Below are 23,693 nucleotides of genomic sequence, written 5' to 3'. Positions count from 1 at the left end.
GGTATAGGAAAAGCTTCTGGGAGCCCCGGCACCTCTAGGAACTTGTCCATTTTACAAAGTTTCTCTGGGATGACCAACTTGTCACAATCATCCAGAGTGGATAATACCTCCTTAAGCAGAATGCGGAGATGTTCCAACTTAAATTTAAATGCAATCACATCAGGTTCAGCCTGTTGAGAAATGTTCCCTGAATCAGTAATTTCTCCCTCAGACAAAACCTCCCTGGCCCCATCATACTGGGTTAGGGGCCCTTCAGAAATATTATTATCAGCGTCGTCATGCTCTTCAGTATCTAAAACAGAGCAGCCGCGCTTACGCTGATAAGTGTTCATTTTGGCTAAAATGTTTTTGACAGAATTATCCATTACAGCCGTTAATTGTTGCATAGTAAGGAGTATTGGCGCGCTAGATGTACTAGGGGCCTCCTGAGTGGGCAAGACTCGTGTAGACGAAGGAGGGAATGATGCAGTACCATGCTTACTCCCCTCACTTGAGGAATCATCTTGGGCATCATTATCATTATCACATAAATCACATTTATTTAAATGAATAGGAATTCTGGCTTCCCCACATTCAGAACACAGTCTATCTGGTAGTTCAGACATGTTAAACAGGCATAAACTTGATAACAAAGTACAAAAAACGTTTTGAAATAAAACCGTTACTGTCACTTTAAATTTTAAACTGAACACACTTTATTACTGCAATTGCGAAAAAACATGAAGGAATTGTTCAAAATTCACCAAATTTTCACCACAGTGTCTTAAAGCCTTAAAAGTATTGCACACCAAATTTGGAAGCTTTAACCCTTAAAATAACGGAACCGGAGCCGTTTTGAACTTTAACCCCTTTACAGTCCCTGGTATCTGCTTTGCTGAGACCCAACCAAGCCCAAAGGGGAATACGATACCAAATGACGCCTTCAGAAAGTCTTTTCTAAGTATCAGAGCTCCTCTCACATGCGACTGCATGCCATGCCTCTCAAAAACAAGTGCGCCACACCGGCGCGAAAATGAGGCTCTGCTTATGCTTTGGGAAAGCCCCTAAAGAATAAGGTGTCTAAAACAGTGCCTGCCGATATTATTATATCAAAATACCCAGATAAAATGATTCCTCAAGGCTAAATATGTGTTAATAATGAATCGATTTAGCCCAGAAAAAGTCTACAGTTTTAATAAGCCCTTGTGAAGCCCTTATTTACGATCGTAATAAACATGGCTTACCGGATCCCATAGGGAAATTGACAGCTTCCAGCATTACATCGTCTTGTTAGAATGTGTCATACCTCAAGCAGCAAGAAACTGCACACTGTTCCCCCAACTGAAGTTAATTGCTCTCAACAGTCCTGTGTGGAACAGCCATGGATTTTAGTGACGGTTGCTAAAATCATTTTCCTCATACAAACAGAAATCTTCATCTCTTTTCTGTTTCTGAGTAAATAGTACATACCAGCACTATTTCAAAATAACAAACTCTTGATTGAATAATAAAAACTACAGTTAAACACTAAAAAACTCTAAGCCATCTCCGTGGAGATGTTGCCTGTACAACGGCAAAGAGAATGACTGGGGTAGGCGGAGCCTAGGAGGGATCATGTGACCAGCTTTGCTGGGCTCTTTGCCATTTCCTGTTGGGGAAGAGAATATCCCACAAGTAAGGATGACGCCGTGGACCGGACACACCTATGTTGGAGAAATAATAATAATTTTTATTCAAACTATAGGGATTTTAATCATTTTTTGAAGCGAATGATCTTTGCTGTTACTGCAGTTGGAATATATACATCACAATGTCATATAGAGATATGTTGTTTTTTTATAAATGCTGTTCCTTTACGAATGTAATAAATCTAACATAATGTAGATCAAAGTTATGTATGATAACATTTGATGAAAATCATCCCTATATTTTATATGCATGAGAAAGAACAAATACTGTTCATATCTTTTCCGCTTTTTTCTAGACAATTTAAATGCATTTAACTCCGATATAAAGGACACAATAAGCAAAAGTCAAAAGATCCTCCCCTCTCAAATATGGACCTATCAACAATTCCCTTGCAGACTGAAAAGTTTTGCAAACTCCATACAGATTGGCCGCCTTCATTTAGCACACAACTTTGCACGGATTGGCAGTTTAACTCACATGACTCCAACCGGACCTGAAAAGGAACACATGCACCATTGACTACCTGTTTGAGGACTGAATCTCTAGTCATTCCCAATTGGTCAATTTATAGATACCGTTTCTGATTGGTTAAAAATCGGATTGATGCCAGACTATGTATTTTAACTACAAATTTATCAAAAATATCGGCATTTGAAATTTTAATAACAATTTAAGTATATAATTAGTCTGCCACCAATCCATATTCTTTATTTTGTTTTGTTTTTTACATTGTATATTGTAAATCCAACTTCCTGTCTTACACAGGAAATTGGATAGCATCACCTCTGTATATAAACCGGCTTGTGAACACAGCAATCATACACAGCTACTTGCTTTTATTGATTTTATATTGCTCTTGAGAAAGACTTGATAAAAGTTGAAACGCGTTGAGCTTAAATAAATATCTTTTTATCAAAGCTGGAAGACTGTTGATATTCTTCTTTGCTGAGACAAGCTGGATTCTCCTATTTATGGAGTAAGTTACTATTTTGTTTTTTTCTTGATTTACTGGACACCTTTGGTCATTTTGAGTCTTCATTTGCTTGCAGACTTATTAACAGGTTCTTGAGAATTTCTGAAACTATTCTGGGGAACTACATCACTCTGGAGACACATTACATCGCAGCTGAACTCCCACTACTTATGGAGTGAGTATACTGCACTTATATTAATTGGATCCTACACACACCTCAAGCCCTTTTTCTCTTCACCATATAGAGAAACATCACTGTACAGACCAGCGCCATCTATTTGCCATTTTTCCACTTGTATAAAACAGTCACAGAGGAGAGACTGTAAGAAGGCTGCGGTCTTATCTAAAAGGAGAGTATTAGTTCTTGTTGTTACATTTAAGTGTTATTTTCCATCTAGCACTGTATATTGTATCTTTATGTAGTTAAGAAAACAAACCAGAAAGTTTCACTTCACCTTTCATTGCATATCCTAATCAGCACTGTGACAGTGACACACATGTTGGGATCACTGCAAGCAATAATAAAGCACAAGCTAAATAATAAAGCAAAATGTGTTACCTGTCTTTTACATAATCCATCCAACTATCAGTTTCAGATTCTGACTCAGTATTTTTGATCTGGAAATACAGGAGAAGAATACATATATTACGGCATCATATTGTTTATAGAGCTGCAAGGTTTTCTGTTGAGTAAAACTAAAATAAGACATAGGGGCCAAATTATCATTGTCTGGCAGACATGATACGCTGTAGTGTATCATGTCCGCCAGACATCGCTGAATGCCGACAGCATACGCTGTTGGCATTTCATTTTACACAAGCAGTTCTAGTGAACTGCTTGTGCAATGCAGCCGCTAGCAGGGGGTGTCAATCAGCCCGATCAAATGAGAGCGGGTGGATTGATGTCTGCAGCCTCAGAGGCGGTGGACCAGTTAAGGAGCAGCGGTCTTAAGACCGCTTAAGGTCTTAAGCTGAAGGATTGAGCAGAAATATGGGCCATTTGACCCTTGATAAATCGGCTCCATAGAGTCAAACATTGGTTAGATAAGCTATTGATTTAGTGTTGTTTTTTTTTTTTTTTTTTTAAAAGATAGAATTTCATGCTTTCAAAGACTGTCCAATCTCACATGGCTTCCATGATATTTCCTTGAGAATTTACTGGACCTACTTCCCAAGAACAGGATATGTGAAAGTCATACATTTCAATCTATTCCTATTGTAAAATTGATCTTTCAACATATCTTAAAAGGACATAAAACCCAAATGTTCATGATTCAGATAGAGTATATAATTTTATACAACTTTCCAATTTAATTCTATTATCAAAATTGCTTTGTTTTCTTGTTATCCTTTGAAGAAAAGCAGGAAGGTAAGTTCAGTAGTGTGCACGTGCCTGCAGTACTATATGGCAGCAGTTTTGCAACAATGTTATACATTAGCAAGTGCACTAGATGGCAGCACTATTTCCTGTCAGGTAGTGGTCTATACATGTGCACACTACCTGTCTGAATATCTCTTCAACAAAGAATAACAAGAACAAAGAAAATTTGATAATGAGAAGTACATTGGAAAAAAATTTAAACTGTGTTCTCTATCTGAATCATGAAAAAATATTTGGGTTTCATGTCCCTTTAAGGGATCTAGCACTCAATTTAATGCCATTTTAACATGGTTAAAATTAAAAGATATTTATTAGTACAATTTCAGCTTTGATGAAACACCCAAACAAGTGTAATTCTGTAAATGTTATTAATCAATAGGGGTAACTTTTTGAAAGGTTTAGTTTTTGGCTTCTAGCTAAATTTACTCATATGAGGCAAATTCCTATGAAATAAAGATAATTCTGAGAGGAACTTTTGTGTAGTTCTTTCAATATTGAAGAAAAAACAGAATTTATGCTTACCTGATAAATTGCTTTCTCTTGCGGTGTATCCAGTCCACGGATTCATCCTTTACTTGTGGGATATTCTCCTCCATGGCGGAGCCACAGGTTTATAGACAGGCTTGATTTTGACTAAAGCCTGAGCAAACGCTTGAACGTCTGGTACCTCTGCCAGACGCTTGTGTAAAAGGATAGACAGAGCAGATATCTGTCCCTTTAAGGAACTAGCTGACAATCCTTTCTCCAATCCTTCTTGGAGAAAAGACAATATCCTGGGAATCCTAATCTTACTCCATGAGTAACCCTTGGATTCACACCAACCCAGATATTTCCGCCATATCTTATGGTAGATTTTCCTGGTGACAGGATTTCTAGCCTGAATCAGAGTATCTATAACTGACTCAGAGAAACCACGCTTTGATAGAATTAAGCGTTCAATCTCCAAGCAGTCAGACGTAGAGGAACTAGATTTGGATGCTTGAACGGACCCTGTATTAGAAGATCCTGCCTCATTGGCAGTGTCCATGGTGGGACAGATGACATTTCCACTAGGTCTGCATACCAAGGCCTGCGTGGCCACGCAGGCGCTATCAGAATCACCGAAGCCTTCTCCTGCTTGATTCTGGCGACCAGACGAGGGAGAAGGGGAAACGGTGGAAAAACATAAGTCAGATTGAAGGACCAAGGCGCTGCTAGAGCATCTATCAATACCGCCTTGGGGTCCCGGGACCTGTAGAGAGGAAGTTTGGTGTTCTGACGGGACACCATCAGATCCAACTCTGGAGTGCCCCATAGCTGAGTCAGCTGGGCAAACACCTCCGGGTGGAGTTCCCACTCCCCCGGGTGAAAAGTCTGACGACTTAGGAAATCCGCCTCCCAGTTGTCTACTCCTGAGCTGGCAGGAGTGATCCTCCACCCACCTTTTTATTTTGGTTACTTCCGTCATTGCTAGGGAACGCTTTGTTCCCCTCTGATGATTGACGTAAGCTACAGTCGTGATGTTGTCCAACTGAAATCTGATGAATTTGGCCGCAGCTAGTTGAGGCCATGCCTGAAGAGCGTTGAATATCGCCCTCAGTTCCAGAATGTTTATCAGGAGAAGCTTTTGTTCCCGAGACCATAAGCCCTGAGCTTTCAGGGAGTCCCAGACCGCACCCCAGCCTAACAGACTGGCGTTGGTCGTTACAATGATCCACTCTGGTCTGCGGAAACATATTCCCTGAGACAGGTGATCCTGAGACAACCACCAGAGAAGAGAATCTCTGGTCTCCTAGTCCAACTGAATTTGAGGAGACAAATCTGCATAATCCCCATTCCACTGTTTGAGCATGCATAGTTGCAGTGGTCTGAGGTGTATCCGAGCAAAAGGGACTATGTCCATTGCCGCTACCATTAATCCGATTGTCTCCATGCACTGAGCCACAGATGGCCGGGGAATGGAATGAAGACCTCGGCAAGTAGTTAAGAGTTTTAATTTTCTGACCTCCGTCAGAAATATTTTCATTTCTACCGAGTCTATTAGAGTCCCTAGGAAGGGAACCCTTGTGAGAGGGGAAAGAGAACTCTTTTTGATGTTCACCTTCCACCCGTGAGACCTCAGAAAGGCCAATACAATCTCTGTGTGAGACTTGGCTCTTTGGAAAGACGGCGCCTGAATTAAGATGTCGTCTAGGTAAGGCGCCACTGCTATGCCCCGCGGTCTTAGAACCGCCAGGAGGGACCCTAGCACCTTTGTGAAAATTCTGGGAGCAGTGGCTAAGCCAAAAGGAAGAGACACAAACTGGTAATGCTTGTCCAGAAAGGCGAACCTGAGAAACTGGTGATGATCTTTGTGGATAGGAATGTGTAGGTATGCATCCTTTAGATCCACGGTAGTCATATATTGACCTTCCTGGATCATTGGTAAGATTGTCCGAATGGTCTCCATTTTGAATGATGGGAATCTGAGGAATCTGTTTAGAATTTTTAGATCCAGGATGGGTCTGAAAGTTCCCTCTTTTTTGGGAACCACAAACAGGTTTGAGTAAAAACCCAGCCCTTGTTCCACGATTGGAACTGGGTGGATCACTCCCATTGTATGTAGATCTTCTACACAGCGTAAAAACGCCTCTTTCTTTGTCTGATCTGTAGACAGACGAGAAATGTGGAACGAACCCTTGAATTCTAGAAGATATCCCTGGGATACAATATCTAACGCCCAAGGATCGTGTACATCTCTTGCCCAGGCCTGAGCGAAGAGAGAGAGTCTGCCCCCTACTAGATCCGGTCCCGGATCGGGGGCTACCCCTTCATGCTGTCTTGGTGGCAGCTGCAGGCTTTTTGGCCTGTTTACCCTTATTCCAGCCCTGGTAAGGTTTCCAGGTTGCCTTGGGCTGTGAAGCGTTACCCTCTTGCTTTGCAGCCGGAGAGGATGAAGCGGGGCCGTTCCTGAAATTACGAAAGGAACGAAAATTAGCTTTGTTCTTTGTCTTAAAGGACTTGTCCTGAGGGAGAGCATGGCCTTTTCCCCCGGTGATTTCTGAAATAATCTCTTTCAATTCAGGCCCGAAGAGAGTCTTTCCTTTGAAAGGGATGTTCAAAAGCTTGTATTTAGACGACACATCGGCCGACCAGGACTTTAGCCAAAATGGCGAAACCTGAATTTTTTGCCGCTAACTTAGCTATTTGGAAAGCGGCGTCAGTGATAAAAGAATTAGCTAGCTTAAGAGCCTTAATTCTATCCATAATTTCCTCATATGAGGTCTGAAGCGAGTCTTCCAGCACCTCAAACCAGAAAGCGGCTGCAGTAGTTACAGGAATAATGCAGGCAATAGGCTGGAGAAGAAAACCTTGTTGAACAAAAATTTTCTTAAGTAAACCCTCTAACTTCTTATCCATAGGGTCTTTAAAAGCACAACTGTCTTCAATTGGTATGGTTGTGCGTTTAGCAAGTGAAGAAACAGCCCCCTCCATCTTAGGGACCGTCTGCCAAGAGTCCCGCACAGGGTCAGATATGGGGAACATTTTCTTAAAAACAGGAGGGGGAACAAAGGGAACACCTGGTCTATCCCACTCCCTAGTAACGATATCCGCAATCCTCTTAGGGACCGGAAATGCATCCGTGTAAACAGGGACCTCTAGGTACTTACTCTCTCTGTGCAAAGAAAATCACAAAGACAAGGGCGCCTCCTCGTGTGATACAGTGTGGACAAATGTAAAAAAAGGTGAATACAGATTTTATACTCACAAGTAAAGCAGCACTCTGTTGTGCTTATAGAGGCAGACTGGGAGTTCACAGTCTCCCAGTTCACTGACCAAGGCAGTGCAACAAATCACTCCAGGGTAGATTTCAATCAAGCTCAGGCTCTCAGCGAAGATTCCTCTGAGGAAACAGACAGAGATCTGAGAAACTAGTTGCTTGTTTATCCATTGTTACGGTCACATTTGTGACATTTTATATTGTATTTTACTGCACCATTAAACTATGGTATTTTAACTCTTCGCTGAGAGCCTGAGCTTGATTGAAATCTACCCTGGAGTGATTTGTTGCACTGCCTTGGTCAGTGAACTGGGACACTGTGAACTCCCAGTCTGCCTCTATAAGCACAATGGAGTGCTGCTTTACTTGTGAGTATAAAATCTGTTTTCACCTTTTTTTACATTTGTCCAAACTGTATCACACGAGGAGGCGCCCTTGTCTTTGTGATTTTCTTTGCACAGAGAGAGTATTTACCCAGACTGGTTTTGTGACAAGGAACTGACTTCTGGATCTAACCGAGAATCTTATATATGTGCTACCCAGGAGGACTAATAAACCTCTGAAGTGCCCTCCTAATCTTGGGACTGTCTGAGCATCAATATCATATACAGATAAGAACTTATTAGAGACTTAATACTATTTATTTATTATATATTGTTTTAAGCTGCATTTTCTGTTTATATTGATCTCATCACATCAAATTTGATGAGAGTCCATGTCTCATTTTTTCTGTAATTGTCATTATTATTTTGTCTTTATACATTATTATCTGATCATTTTATATTATTTTTATAGTGTTTATTGTTTTTACTATACTTCAGTATTATCCTACAGATTGTTGTAATAAATCTATATTTATATTAGGCCTTGGTTGGCCTTTTTTAAAAAAATAATATTTTTAAAAATTATATATTTCTTCTAGCGCCCCCTAGAGTTACGCTTGCATAGTGTAACAGGTATTTCTACCTCTAGGTACTTGTCCATTTTACACAATTTCTCTGGGATCACCAAAGGGTCGCAGTCATCCAGAGTAGCTAATACCTCCCTAAGCAAAACGCGGAGGTGTTCTAGTTTAAATTTAAAAGCCAATGTATCTGAATCTGTCTGAGGAGGAACCCTTCCTGAATCAGAGACTTCTCCCTCAGACATCAAATCCCTTGCTCCCACTTCAGAGCGTTGTGAGGGTATATCGGATACGGCTACCAAAGCGTCAGAATGCTCATAATCTGTTCTTAAAACGGAGCTATCACGCTTTGCAGGTAACACGGGCAGTTTAGATAAGAAGGCTGTAAGAGAATTATCCATGACTGCCGCTAAGTCTTGTAATGTAAAAGGGTTAGACGCACTAGAGGTACTAGGCGTCGCTTGCGCGGGCGTAACTGGTTGTGACACTTGGGGAGAGGCAGACGGGCTACCCTCGTTACCTTCAGTCTGAGAATCATCTTGGGCCACATTCTTAAGTGCAACAATATGATCTTTAAAGTGTATAGACATATCAGTACAAGTGGGACACATTCTGAGAGGGGGTTCCACCATGGCTTCTAAACACATTGAACAAGGATTTTCCTTAGTGTCAGACATGTTTAACAGACTAGTAGTATACACAAGCAGTCTTGGAAATCACTTTAATCAAATAAAAAACAATTTGAAAAAACGTTACTGTGCCTTTAAGAGATAAAAAGAGCACACAATTTTACAAAACAGTGAAAAATGCAGCAATCCTTTTGTAATTTTCACAGTATGTACCTAAAGCCTTAATAAGATTAACAAGTTGCAAAACAATTAACCCCTTAATGCCCAAACCGGAGCAGCCTAAAGCCAACACCCGGTTAAAATTACTACAGCACCTTGCCACCTTGCTGTGGCCCTACCTGCCCTTAGGGATCAGATTTGGGGGAATATAGCTTCTTTAAGGCCCTCAAACAGCAGCAGGACCCTCCATGTGAAGCAGCATGAAAATCTCTGCAATTCTAACTGCGCATCTGAGGCGTGACATTAGGCTCCTCCCACTCTATTCCGGAGCTGTGAGGCCTAAGAAATCACTCCTAAGTGAATAAAAAATAGCCATGTGGGTAATAACCCCAGAAAGAACCCAAAAGGGCTTTCTAAGTGTCTTGCAAACGATATTTTCCTTAGCTAACCAATCGATTGCCCTGAATAAGTGTCAACCAGCATAATTAGCCCTATTATGTAAGCATTCAATTCCTTACTAAGTCTGTGAACATAGCTTACCCTCCCCTCATGGGGATATTGTCAGTCTCTTCTAGCATTATCTCAGTCTTGTCTAGAAATAAATGACTGAACATACCTTATTGCAGTTCACCCTGCAAACTGTGCCCCCCAACTGAAGTTTTCTGGTACTCCTCAGTCCTGTGTGGGAACAGCAGTGGATTTTAGTTACAACATGCTAAAATCATTTTCCTCTCAGCAGAAATCTTCATCACTTTTCTGCTAGAGAGTAAATAGTACAAACCGGTACCATTTAAAATAACAAACTTTTGATTGAAGATAATAAAAACTACAATTCTAACACCACATTCACTTTACCCTCCCGAGAGAGACCCTAGTACTTAGAGCCGGCAAAGAGAATGACTGGGGGGGTGGAGCTAGAGGGGGAGCTATATGGACAGCTCTGCTGTGTGCTCTCTTTGCCACTTCCTGTAGGGAAGGAGAATATCCCACAAGTAAAGGATGAATCCGTGGACTGGATACACCTTGCAAGAGAAACATAATTTATGCTTACCTGATAAATGTATTTATTTCTTGACACGGTGAGTCCACAGATCATCATAATTACTATTGGGAATATCACTCCTGACCAGCAGGAGGAGGCAAAGAGCACCACAGCAAAGCTGTTAAATACCACTGCCCTTCCCTTCGACCAAGTGTCATTTCACTTCGACCAAAGGGAAATGAGAAAGGAAGTAATATAAGGTGCAGAGGTGCCTGAGGTTCATGTAAAAATAAACTGTCTGAAATTACAGGGGGGCCGTTGACTCACCGTGTCAAGAAATAAATAAATTTATCATCAGGTAAGCATAAATTATGTTTTCTTTCTAATGACACTGAGTCCACGGATCGTCATAATTACTATTGGGAATCAATACCCAAGCTAGAGGACACAGAAGATAAGGGAGGGATAAGACAGTTAACCTAAACAGAAGGCACCACTGCTTGAAGAACCTTTCTCCCAAAAACAGCCTCTGCTGAAGCAAAAGTATCAAATTTGTAAAATTTAGAAAAGTGTGTAAAGATGGCCAAGTGGCATCCTTGCAAATCTGATCTACAGAAGCACCATTTTTGAAAGCCCAAGTAGCAGAAACAACCCTTGCGTAATGAGCCGTGATTTTCTCAGGAGGCTGCTGACCAGGAGTCTAATAAGCCAAGCGAACATCACTCCTCAACCAACAAGAAAGAGAAGTAGTCGAAGCTTTCTGACCTTTACATTTTCCAGAAAAAACAACAAACAAAGAAGAAGACTGGCAAAAATCCTTAGTCGCCTGCAAATATTTCAATGCGCGAACCACATCCAGATTGTGCAACAAACGTTCCTGAGAAGAAGGATTAGGACACAAAGAAGGAACACAATTTCCTGATTAATATTCTTATCAGAAACAACCTTGGGAAGAAAACATAATGCAGTACGAAGTACTACCTTGTCAGAATGAAAAATAAGAAAAGGAGACTCACAATGCAATGCAGAAAGCTCCGAAACTCTTCGAGCCGAAGAGATAGCAACCAAAAACAAAACCTTCCAGGTTAACAATTTAATGTCTAAAGAATGCATAGGCTCAAACGGAGAATGTTGAAGAACTCTCAAAATTAAATAAAGACTCCAAGGAGGAGTCAAAAACCTAACCATAGGCCGGATCCTAACCAAAGCCTGACAAAAAGACTGAACGTCTGGTACATCCACCAGACATTTATGTAACAAAATAGATAAAGCAAAAATTTGACCCTTCTGGGTGCTAACAGATAAACCCTTCTCCAGACCCTCCTGGAGAAAATCTAAAATCCTAGGAATCCTGACGCTACTCCAAGAGTAGCCCTTAGATTCACAGCAATACAGATATTTACGCCATATCTTGTAATAAATCTTTCTAGTCACAGGCTTACACGCCTGAATCATAGTCTCAAAAACCACGCTTAGATAGAATCAAGCGTTCAATCTCCAAGCAGTCAGCTTCAGAGAAATGAGATTTGGATGAAGGAAGGGACCCTGAAGTAGAAGGTCCTTCCTCAACGGAAGACTCCAAGGTGGAAAGGATGACATCTCCACCAGATCTGCATACCAGATCCTGTGAGGCCACGCCGGTGCAATGAGAATTACCAACGCCCTCTCCTGTCGGATCCGAGCAATAACTTGAGTAAGAAGGGCAAACTGTCAGGGTTTTTTCCCTGCTTTGTTTGCCATTTGCTGCTGGCAGCCATTTTACTCACCTCTCTTGCTGACTCTGGTGCATAGTGTGTGATGCTGCTCATTTCCTGCATGCCCTTAAATGGCCAGACTAGTGTACATCATCCATGTGAGACAGGTTGCAGTCTCAGAATTGTGATGTCATCACTTATTATTTAAAGGGCCTCTGTTCCGTATGCTTTGCACTTGCATTGTCTCAGACCTGTTTGTGAGAGTTCCTGTGTATTTCCTGACTGTCTGACGTTCCTCCTGGTTCCGGATCCCTGGCTTGTTCCTGATTCTGCTGTTCTCCTTGTTCCTGATTCCGGCTCGTCTGACTACTCGCTTTGGCTCCTGACTTGGCTCGTCTGACTAATTGCTTTGGCTCCTGACTCAGCTCGTCTGACTACCAGCTCTGGTTTTGACTCCTGGCATGTTATTTGGACTTGTGGACTTTTTTATTATTTTTTGCTATTAATAAAGGTGTGATTATTTTTGCACTTCTAGTCTCAGTCTGATTCCTGGCACCCTGACACAAATGGAGGAAACACGTATGCCAGACTGAGCTTCCAAGGAACTGCTAGAGCATCTATTAGCACCGCCTGAGGATCCTTTGACCTTGAACCGTACGTCGGAAGCTTGGCATTGTGATGAGATGCCATAAGATCCAACTCCGGTTGACCCCACCTGAGAATCAAACTGGAAAACACCTCTGGATGAAGCTCCCACTCCCCCGGATGAAACGACTGTCTGCTCAGAAAATCCGCTTCCCAATTGTCCACCCCTGGAATGTGGATCAGAGACAGACAACAATTGTGAGCCTCTGCCCACTGAATAATCCTGGCTACCTCCTTCATCACCAAGGAACTCCGAGTTCCTCCCTGATGATTGATGTAAGCCACAGACGTTATATTGTCCGACTGGAATCTGATACACTGGGTTGAAGCCAACTGAGGCCAGGCCAGAAGAGCATTGAAAAGTGCTCTCAACTCTAAGACATTTATAGGAAGAACCAATTCCTCCCGAGTCCACAGAACCTGAGCCTTTAACGAACCCCAGACAGCTTCCCAACCTAGCAGACTGGCATCCGTGGTCACAATCACCCAGGAAGGCCTGCGAAAATAGGTTCTCTGGGAGAGAAGATCCTGAGACAACCACCATGGAAGAGAATCTCTTACAGCCTGATCTAGAACAATCTTTGGAGACAGATCTGTATAATCTCCGTTTCACTGTCTCAGCATGCATAACTGCAGAGGTCTGAGATGAAACCGAGCAAACGAAATGATGTCCATGACTGAGACCATTAGACCGAAAACCTCTTTACACTGGGCCACCGACGGCCGAGGGGATGACTGAAGAGCCAAACATGAATTGAATATTTTTGACTTCCTTGCTTCTGTCAAAAAGATCTTCATTTCCAGAAAATCTATAATGGTACCCAAAAATACCACTCTTGTAGCCGGAATCAAGGAACTTTTTCCTAAATTCACCTTCCAACCGCGGGAGTGCAGAAAAGACAACAGTAACTCCGTGTGGGAGTTTGCTAGTTGAAAATAAGGAGCCTGAACTAGAATGTCGTCCAGATAAGGAGCTACCGCAACCCCCTGCAATCTGAGAACTGCCAGCAACGCACCCAGAACCTTTGAAAACACCCTGGGGGCTGTTGCAATATCAAAAGGAAGAGCCACAAACTGAAAATGCTTGTCTAGGAAAGCAAATCTCAAAAACTTGTGATGATCCTTGTCAATGGGGATATGCACATATGCATCCTTTAGATCTACTGTAGTCATGAATTGACCCTCTTGAACTAGAGGAAGAATTGACTGAATAGTTTCCATCTTGAAAGGTGAAACTCTGAGAAACCTGTTTACACACTTGAGATCCAAGATGGGTCTGAAAGTTCCCTCCTTTTTGGGAACGATAAACAGATTGGAATAAAAACCTAGTCCCCGCTCCTGATCTGGAACAGGAACGATCACGCCCATGTCAGAAAGATCCTGAACACAACCTAAGAATGCCTTTCTTTTTATCTGTTCGACAGATGAAATCTGCCCCTGGGAGGAAAATCTTTGAACTCCAGCCTGTAGCCCTGGGACACAATATCTAACACCCAGGGATCTTGAACATCCCGAACCCAGGCTTGAGCGAACAGGGAAAGTCTGCCCCCCCACAAGATCTGCCCCCGGATTGGGGGCAGACCCTTCATGCTGATTTTGAGTCAGCGACAGGCTTCTTAAATTGCTTCCCCTTGCTCCAGGACTGATTATGTCTCCAAGAAGGCTTGGACTGATCCTGCTTGGAGGAGGAAGAGGAAGACTTACCAGAAAAGTTGCAAAAGGAATAAAAATTATTTTGACGACCTTTCTGCTTATTTCTCTTATCCTGAGGAAGAGAATGTCCCTTCCCACCAGTAATATCAGAAATAATTTCAGTCAAACCAGGCCCAAACAAAGTCTTACTTTTGAAAGGAATCGATAAAAGCTTAGACTTGGATGATACATCCGCAGACCAGGACTTTAACCATAAAGCCCTGTGAGCCAGAACAGCAAAGCCAGAAATCTTTGCACCCAACTTGACAACCTGCAAAGAAGCATCCGCAATAAAAGAATTGGCCAATTTTAAAAACGTAATTCAATCCTGAATCTCCTCCAGATTAGTCTCTTGATTAATAGAATCAGACAACGCTTCAAACCAATATGCAGCTGCACTGGTAAGAGTAGCAATACATGCAACAGGCTGCCATTGGAGGCCCAGATGAACATAAATCCTCTTAAGCAAAGCCTCCAACTTCTTATCCATAGGATCCTTAAAAGAACAACTATCCTCAATAGGAATAGTGGTCCTCTTAGCCAAAGTGGAAATAGCTCCCTCTACTTTAGGAACAGTCTGCCAAGATTCCTTAATAGAATCCGCAATAGGAAACATCTTCCTAAAAATAGGAGGAGAAAAAGGAATTCCAGGCTACTCCCATTTTTTCCAGAGAAATAATCTCCAAAACCCAATCCGGAACAGGAAAAATGTCCACCACGGAGGGAACATCAAAAAACTTATTAAGCTTACTAGACTTCTTGGGAGTAACTATGACTGTTGAATCAGAGTCATCCTAGGTAGCTAAAACCTCCCTAAGTAACAAACGGAGGTGCTCCAGCTTAAACCTGAAAAAAAAAAAACCACTTCAGAATCAGCAGAAGGAATTATACTATCAGAGTCTGAAATTTCCCCTTCAGATGCTAATGAAGTATCTTCTTCCTCAGACTTAGGTGAAGGAACAATAGACATAACTCCCACAGAGTCAGAACCTTTAACCCCTTAAGGACCAGCGACGTACCCTGTATGTCGCTGGCCTTTTTTTGGGACTTGATTGTTTTATAGCGTGGTCTTGCCACCAGCGTTGAGACTGCACTATTCCACAAAGCCTGCTGGAGGGAGTGCATTAATAGCGTGTTCTTGCTAGACTTGTGCTATTATGTCCTGAAAAAACCCTTAACGACCCGTGACATACAGGGTACATTGTGGTCATTAAGGGGTTAAACTTCCTTTTGCGCTTCCCCTGCAAAGCAGGAAAAGCAAACAAAGCATCCGATACAGCAGTGGATATGTGAAAGACCAGTCTGAGACGAAACGCAGGGCACTGCATGAGAGGAGGATTGAGATTAGGATGATTGAGGAGAAAGCTGCGGAATAGCTTGAACAGGAGACTCCTGAAGAACATTCTCCTTAGAAAATTAAGGCTCTGAATTAAAAAGCCTATCCTTATACTGTAAAGTTCTCTCTATACATGAGGAACAGAAAGGAATAGGCGGCTCCACATTAGCATCAAGACACAAAGTGCAAGTAATATCCTGCAAGTCCCCTTGCTTCATCTTAACACCAGCAAGAAAAAATAAATCAGAAAATTCAAAATTTTAAAAAAACTGCAGCAGCCTCTTTTTTTTTTTTTTTTTTTAAAAAAAACCTGTATTGTCCCTTTAAAAAACAAACTTTAACCGAAAAACACAAAAATTGAACAATAAATTATACAATTGACCGCCTGCAGCACCTATGCACCTCAACAAGCCTTGCTGAGGTGCTTACCTGACCTCCCTCTGACCGGAGTAAATAGTAATGTAGCAGAGACGATCTGGACTCTCCCACTGATACCACCCGCTCTCCTGAACCTACACCAGAGCTAAGAGAAAACACTTCCTCCTCAAACCACGAGCAAAACTCGTACCAAAGAAGCCCCGCCCATCGTGGGCGTATGCAAAACACCACAAAGTCACAAGTAAACTGTAAGCAGATTAAAGCTGGCCATAATACCAGAAAGGAGCCAAACAGAGCCATAAAAACAAAATTTATGCTTACCTGATAAATTCATTTCTCCTGTAGTGTGGTCAGTCCACGGGTCATCATTACTTCTGGGATATTATCTCCTCCCCTACAGGAAGTGCAAGAGGATTCACCCAGCAGAGCTGCTATATAGCTCCTCCCCTCTACGTCACCTCCAGTCATTCGACCAAAGGACCAACGAGAAAGGAGAAGCCCAAGGGTATAGTGGTGACTGGAGTATAATCCAAAATTTTTTTTAGCCTGCCATAAAAAACAGGGCGGGCCGTGGACTGACCACACTACAGGAGAAATGAATTTATCAGGTAAGCATAAATTTTGTTTTCTCCTGTTAAGTGTGGTCAGTCCACGGGTCATCATTACTTCTGGGATACCAATACCAAAGCAAAAGTACACGGATGACGGGAGGGACAAGGCAGGCTCTTTATACGGAGGGAACCACTGCCTGAAGAACCTTTCTCCCAAAAACAGCCTCCGAAGAAGCAAAAGTGTCAAATTTGTAAAATTTGGAAAAAGTATGAAGAGAAGACCAAGTTGCAGCCTTGCAAATCTGCTCAACAGAAGCCTCATTCTTAAAGGCCCAAGTGGAAGCCACAGCTCTAGTAGAATGAGCTGTAATTCTTTCAGGAGGCTGCTGTCCAGCAGTCTCATAGGCTAATCGTATTATGCTACGAAGCCAAAAAGAGAGAGAGGTAGCCGAAGCTTTTTGACCTCTCCTCTGGCCAGAATAAACGACAAACAGGGAAGACGTTTGACAAAAATCCTTAGTTGCCTGTAGATAAAATTTCAGGGCACGGACTACATCTAGATTGTGTAGCAGACGTTCCTTCTTCGAGGAAGGATTAGGACACAAAGATGGAACAACAATCTCCTGATTGATATTCCTGTTAGTGACCACCTTAGGTAGGAACCCAGGTTTAGTACGCAGAACTACCTTGTCTGAATGAAAAATCAGATAAGGAGAATCACAATGTAAGGCAGATAACTCAGAGACTCTTCGAGCCGAGGAAATAGCCATTAAAAACAGAACTTTCCAAGATAACAACTTGATATCAATGGAATGAAGGGGTTCAAACGGAACACCCTGTAAAACATTAAGAACTAAGTTCAAACTCCATGGCGGAGCAACAGTTTTAAACACAGGCTTGATCCTAGCTAAAGCCTGACAAAAAGCTTGAACATCCGGAACTTCTGACAGACGTTTGTGTAAAAGAATGGACAGAGCTGAAATCTGTCCCTTTAAGGAACTAGCGGATAAACCCTTTTCTAAACCTTCTTGTAGAAAAGACAATATCCTTGGAATCCTAACCTTACTCCATGAGTAACTCTTGGATTCGCACCAATATAAGTATTTACGCCATATTTTATGGTAAATCGTTCTGGTAACAGGCTTCCTAGCCTGTATTAAGGTATCAATAACTGGCTCAGAAAGCCCACGTTTTGATAAAATCAAGCGTTCAATCTCCAAGCAGTCAGCTTCAGAGAAGTTAGATTTTGATGTTTGAATGGACCCTGGATCAGAAGGTCCTGTTTCAGAGGTAGAGACCAAGGCGGACAGGATGACATGTCCACTAGATCTGCATACCAAGTCCTGAGTGGCCATGCAGGTGCTATTAGAATCACTGATGCTCTCTCCTGTTTGATTCTGGCAATCAATCGAGGAAGCATCGGGAAGGGTGGAAACACATAAGCCATCTTGAAGGTCCAAGGTGCTGTCAGAGCATCTATCAGAACCGCTCCCGGATCCCTGGATCTGGACCCGTAGCGAGGAAGCTTGGCGTTCTGACGAGACGCCATGAGATCTATCTCTGGTTTGCCCCAACGTCGAAGTATTTGGGCAAAGACCTCCGGATGAAGTTCCCACTCCCCCGGATGAAAAGTCTGACGACTTAAGAAATCTGCTTCCCAGTTCTCCACTCCCGGGATGTGGATTGCAGACAGGTGGCAAGAGTGAGACTCTGCCCAGCGAATTATCTTTGATACTTCCATCATTGCTAGGGAGCTTCTTGTCCCTCCCTGATGGTTGATGTAAGCTACAGTCGTGATGTTGTCCGACTGAAACCTGATGAACCCCCGAGTTGTTAACTGGGGCCAAGCCAGAAGGGCATTGAGAACTGCTCTCAATTCCAGAATGTTTATTGGAAGGAGACTCTCCTCCTGATTCCATAGTCCCTGAGCCTTCAGAGAATTCCAGACAGCGCCCCAACCTAGTAGGCTGGCGTCTGTTGTTACAATTGTCCAGTTTGGCCTGCTGAATGGCATCCCCCTGGACAGATGTGGCCGATAAAGCCACCATAGAAGAGAATTTCTGGTCTCTTGATTCAGATTCAGAGTGGGGGACAAATCTGAGTAATCCCCATTCCACTGACTTAGCATGCACAATTGCAGCGGTCTGAGATGTAGGCGTGCAAAGGGGACTATGTCCATTGCCGCTACCATTAATCCGATCACCTCCATGCATTGAGCTACTGACGGGTGTTGAATGGAATGAAGGACATGCATTTTGAAGCTTTGTTAACCTGTCTTCTGTCAGGTAAATCTTCATTTCTACAGAATCTATCAGAGTCCCCAAGAAGGGAACTCTTGTGAGTGGAAAGAGAGAACTCTCCTTTTCGTTCACCTTCCATCCATGCAACCTTAGAAATGCCAGTACTAACTCTGTATGAGACTTGGCAGTTTGAAAGCTTGAAGCTTGTATCAGAATGTCGTCTAGGTACGGAGCTACCGAAATTCCTCGCGGTCTTAGTACCGCCAGAAGAGTACCCAGAACCTTTGTGAAGATTCTTGGAGCCGTAGCCAATCCGAATGGAAGAGCTACAAACTGGTAATGCCTGTCTAGAAAGGCAAACCTTAGATACCGGTAATGATTTCTGTGAATCGGTATGTGAAGGTAAGCATCCTTTAAATCCACTGTGGTCATGTACTGACCCTCTTGGATCATGGGCAAAATTGTTCGAATAGTTTCCATCTTGAACGATGGAACTCTTAGGAATTTGTTTAGGATCTTTAAATCCAAGATTGGCCTGAAAGTTCCCTCTTTCTTGGGAACCACAAACAGAACCACAAACAGATTTGAGTAAAACCCTTGTCCTTGTTCCGACCGCGGAACTGGATGGATCACTCCCATTAATAAAAGATCTTGTACGCAGTGTAGAAACGCTTCCTTCTTTGTTTGGTTTGTTGACAACCTTGACAGATGAAATCTCCCTCTTGGGGGAGAGGATTTGAAGTCCAGAAGGTATCCCTGAGATATGATCTCTAACGCCCAGGGATCCTGAACATCTCTTGCCCAAGCCTGGGCGAAGAGAGAAAGTCTGCCCCCCACTAGATCCGTTCCCGGATCGGGGGCCCTCGATTCATGCTGTCTTAGGGGCAGCAGCAGGTTTCCTGGCCTGCTTGCCCTTGTTCCAGAACTGGTTAGGTTTCCAGCCTTGTCTGTAGCGAGCAACAGCTCCTTCCTGTTTTGGTGCAGAGGAAGTTGATGCTGCTCCTGCTTTGAAATTACGAAAGGAACGAAAATTAGACTGTCTAGCCTTAGCTTTGGCTTTGTCCTGAGGCAGGGCATGGCCTTTACCTCCTGTAATGTCAGCGATAATCTCTTTCAACCCGGGCCCGAATAAGGTCTGCCCTTTGAAAGGTATATTAAGCAATTTAGATTTAGAAGTAACATCAGCTGACCAGGATTTTAGCCACAGTGCTCTGCGTGCCTGAATGGCGAATCCGGAATTCTTAGCCGTACGTTTAGTTAAATGTACTACGGCATCTGAAATAAATGAGTTAGCTAACTTAAGGGCTTTAAGTTTGTGTGTAATCTCATCTAGTGTAGATGATTCAAGTGTCTCTTCCAGAGACTCAAACCAAAATGCTGCTGCAGCCGTGACAGGCGCAATACATGCAAGAGGTTGCAATATAAAACCTTGTTGAACAAACATTTTCTTAAGGTAACCCTCTAATTTTTTATCCATTGGATCTGAAAAAGCACAGCTATCCTCCACCGGGATAGTGGTACGCTTAGCTAAAGTAGAAACTGCTCCCTCCACCTTAGGGACCGTCTGCCATAAGTCCCGTGTGGTGGCGTCTATTGGAAACATTTTTCTAAATATCGGAGGGGGTGAGAACGGCACACCGGGTCTATCCCACTCCTTAGTAACAATTTCAGTAAGTCTCTTAGGTATAGGAAAAACATCAGTACTCGCCGGTACCGCAAAATATCTATCCAACCTACACATTTTCTCTGGTATTGCAACTGTGTTACAATCATTCAGAGCCGCTAATACCTCCCCTAGTAATACACAGAGGTTTTCCAGCTTAAATTTAAAATTTGAAATATCTGAATCCAGTCTGTTTGGATCAGAACCGTCACCCACAGAATGAAGTTCTCCGTCCTCATGTTCTGCCACCTGTGACGCAGTGTCTGACATGGCCCTAATATTATCAGCGCACTCTGTTCTCACCCCAGAGTGATCACGCTTACCTCTCAGTTCTGGTAATTTAGCCAAAACTTCAGTCATAACAGTAGCCATATCCTGTAATGTGATTTGTAATGGCCGCCCAGATGTACTCGGCGCTACAATATCACGCACCTCCCGAGCGGGAGATGCAGGTACTGACACGTGAGGCGAGTTAGTCGGCATAACTCTCCCCTCGTTGTTTGGTGAAATATGTTCAATTTGTACAGATTGACTTTTATTTAAAGTAGCATCAATACAGTTAGTACATAAATTTCTATTGGGCTCCACATTAGCACATATAGCACATGTATCTTCCTCTGAATCAGACATGTTTAACACACTAGCAATTAACTAGCAACTTGGAAATGCTTTTTCAAGTAATTTACAATAATATGAAAACGAACTGTGCCTATAAGAAGAACAGAAAAAATTATGACAGTTGAAATAAATAAATTATAGCATCAAATCTTTGTAAGAAATATACAATTTTAGCAAAGGATTGTTCCCATTAGCAAAGGATAACTAACCCTGACAGCAGAAAAAATACACAAATAAACATTTTTTTTATCACAGTCAACTACAATCTTCACAGCTCTGCTGTGAATGATTAGCTCCCTCAAAACAAGCTTTGAAGATCCCTGAGTTCTGTAGAGATGAACCGGATCATGCAGGAAGAAAATGAACCTCTGACTGAGTTTTTTGATGCGTAGTAAAAGCGCCAAAAATGGCCCCTCCCCCTCACACATAACAGTGAGAGAGATCAGTAAACTGTTTAAATTTAAACAAAACTATTGCCAAGTGGAAAAAACAGTGCCCAAAACATTTTTTCCCCCAGTACCTCAGAGAAATAAACGATTTTACATGCCAGCAAAAAACTTTAACCTCAATAAATTAATTGTTATTTAAAAACCTATTGCAAGTCCCTGCAAATTAGGTTAAGTCTATGCATACAGTATAAATCCAGTGAAGTACCATTCCCCAGAATACTGAAGTGTAAAATATACATACATGACAGCCTGATACCAGATACATCTACTGTATTTAAGGCTGAGTTTACATTATAACGGTATGGCAGGATTTTCTCATCAATTCCATGTCAGAAAATATATAAACTGCTACATACCTCTTTGCAGATTAATCTGCCCGCTGTCCCCTGATCTGAAGTTTACCTCTCCTCAGATGGCCGAGAAACAGCAATATGATCTTAACTACTCCGGCTAAAATCATAGAAAAAACTCAGGTAGATTCTTCTTCAAATTCTACCAGAGAATGAATAACACACTCCGGTGCTATTATAAAATAACAAACTTTTGATTGAAGGTAATAAACTAATTAAAATCACCACAGTCCTCTCACACATCCTATCTATTCGTTGGGTGCAAGAGAATGACTGGAGGTGACGTAGAGGGGAGGAGCTATATAGCAGCTCTGCTGGGTGAATCCTCTTGCACTTCCTGTAGGGGAGGAGATAATATCCCAGAAGTAATGATGACCCGTGGACTGACCACACTTAACAGGAGAAATAAAAGTCATCCTCATAAAAAACTGCCCACATATAAAGCCTGCACAAACAGGCTTACCAAAGATTAACCCCATAAGTGCCAACATTTTCTGAACCCTCAGAAAAATAAAAAACAGCACTTACCTCCATGATAATCTGCCTGGCAGCAAGGCAGCTCACTAAATTTGAAAGGCTTCCTTCCTAACATGGACCTGTGGAAAACATAAAGAAAAAGACTAAGGCCTAGATTTGGAGTTTTGTCGGTAAAGACCCGCGTAGCTAACGCCGGCTTTTTTCTGGCCGCACCATAAAAATAACTCTGGTATTGAGAGTCCACATAAAGGCGGCGTTAGGCTCCAAAAAAAGGAGCGTAGAGCATTTTTAACGCAGCTTCAACTCTCGATACCAGAGTTGCTTACGCAAGCGGCCAGCCTCAAAAACGTGCTCGTGCACGATTCTCCCATAGGAAACAATGGGGCTGTTTGAGCTGAAAAAAAAACTAACACCTGCAAAAAAAGCCGCGTTCAGCTCCTAACGCAGCCCCATTGTTTGCTATGCGGAAACACTTCCTACGTCTGCACCTAACACCCTAACATGTACCCCGAGTCTAAAAACCCCTAACCTTACACTTATTAACCCCTAATCTGCCGCCCCCGCTATCGCTGACCCCTGCATATTATTATTAACCCCTAATCTGCCGCTCCGTAAACCGCCGCTACTTACATTATCCCTATGTACCCCTAATCTGCTGCCCTAACATCGCCGACCCCTATATTATATTTATTAACCCCTAATCTGCCCCCCCCCACAACGTCGCCTCCACCTGCCTACACTTATTAACCCCTAATCCGCCTCACTAACCCTATAATAAATAGTATTAACCCCTAATCTGCCCTCCCTAACATCGCCGACACCTAACTTCAATTATTAACCCCTAATCTGCCGACTGGAGCTCACCGCTATTCTAATAAATGTATTAACCCCTAAAGCTAAGTCTAACCCTAACACTAACACCCCCCTAAGTTAAATATAATTTACATCTAACGAAATTAATTCTCTCTTATTAAATAAATTATTCCTATTTAAAGCTAAATACTTACCTGTAAAATAAATCCTAATATAGCTACAATATAAATTATAATTATATTATAGCTATTTTAGGATTAATATTTATTTGACAGGCAACTTTGTAATTATTTTAACCAGGTACAATAGCTATTAAATAGTTAAGAACTATTTAATAGCTACCTAGTTAAAA

General features: G+C 42.2%; 1 protein-coding gene across 1 annotated transcript in view; it reads right to left on the bottom strand.

The window, feature by feature from the left end:
- TGDS (TDP-glucose 4,6-dehydratase) overlaps positions 1 to 23,693 on the bottom strand; it is a 465,953-nt gene that overhangs the window by 75,350 nt on the left and 366,910 nt on the right. The window contains exon 8 of the mRNA XM_053707844.1: positions 3,201 to 3,259. Within this exon, the coding sequence (XP_053563819.1) occupies positions 3,201 to 3,259 (59 nt within the window). The remainder of the gene's footprint in view (positions 1 to 3,200; positions 3,260 to 23,693) is intronic.

Source organism: Bombina bombina, chromosome 3 (genome assembly GCF_027579735.1).
Source record: "Bombina bombina isolate aBomBom1 chromosome 3, aBomBom1.pri, whole genome shotgun sequence".
Classification (NCBI taxonomy): Eukaryota; Metazoa; Chordata; class Amphibia; order Anura; family Bombinatoridae; genus Bombina; species Bombina bombina.
This window is presented reverse-complemented; position numbering and strand designations above follow the sequence as displayed.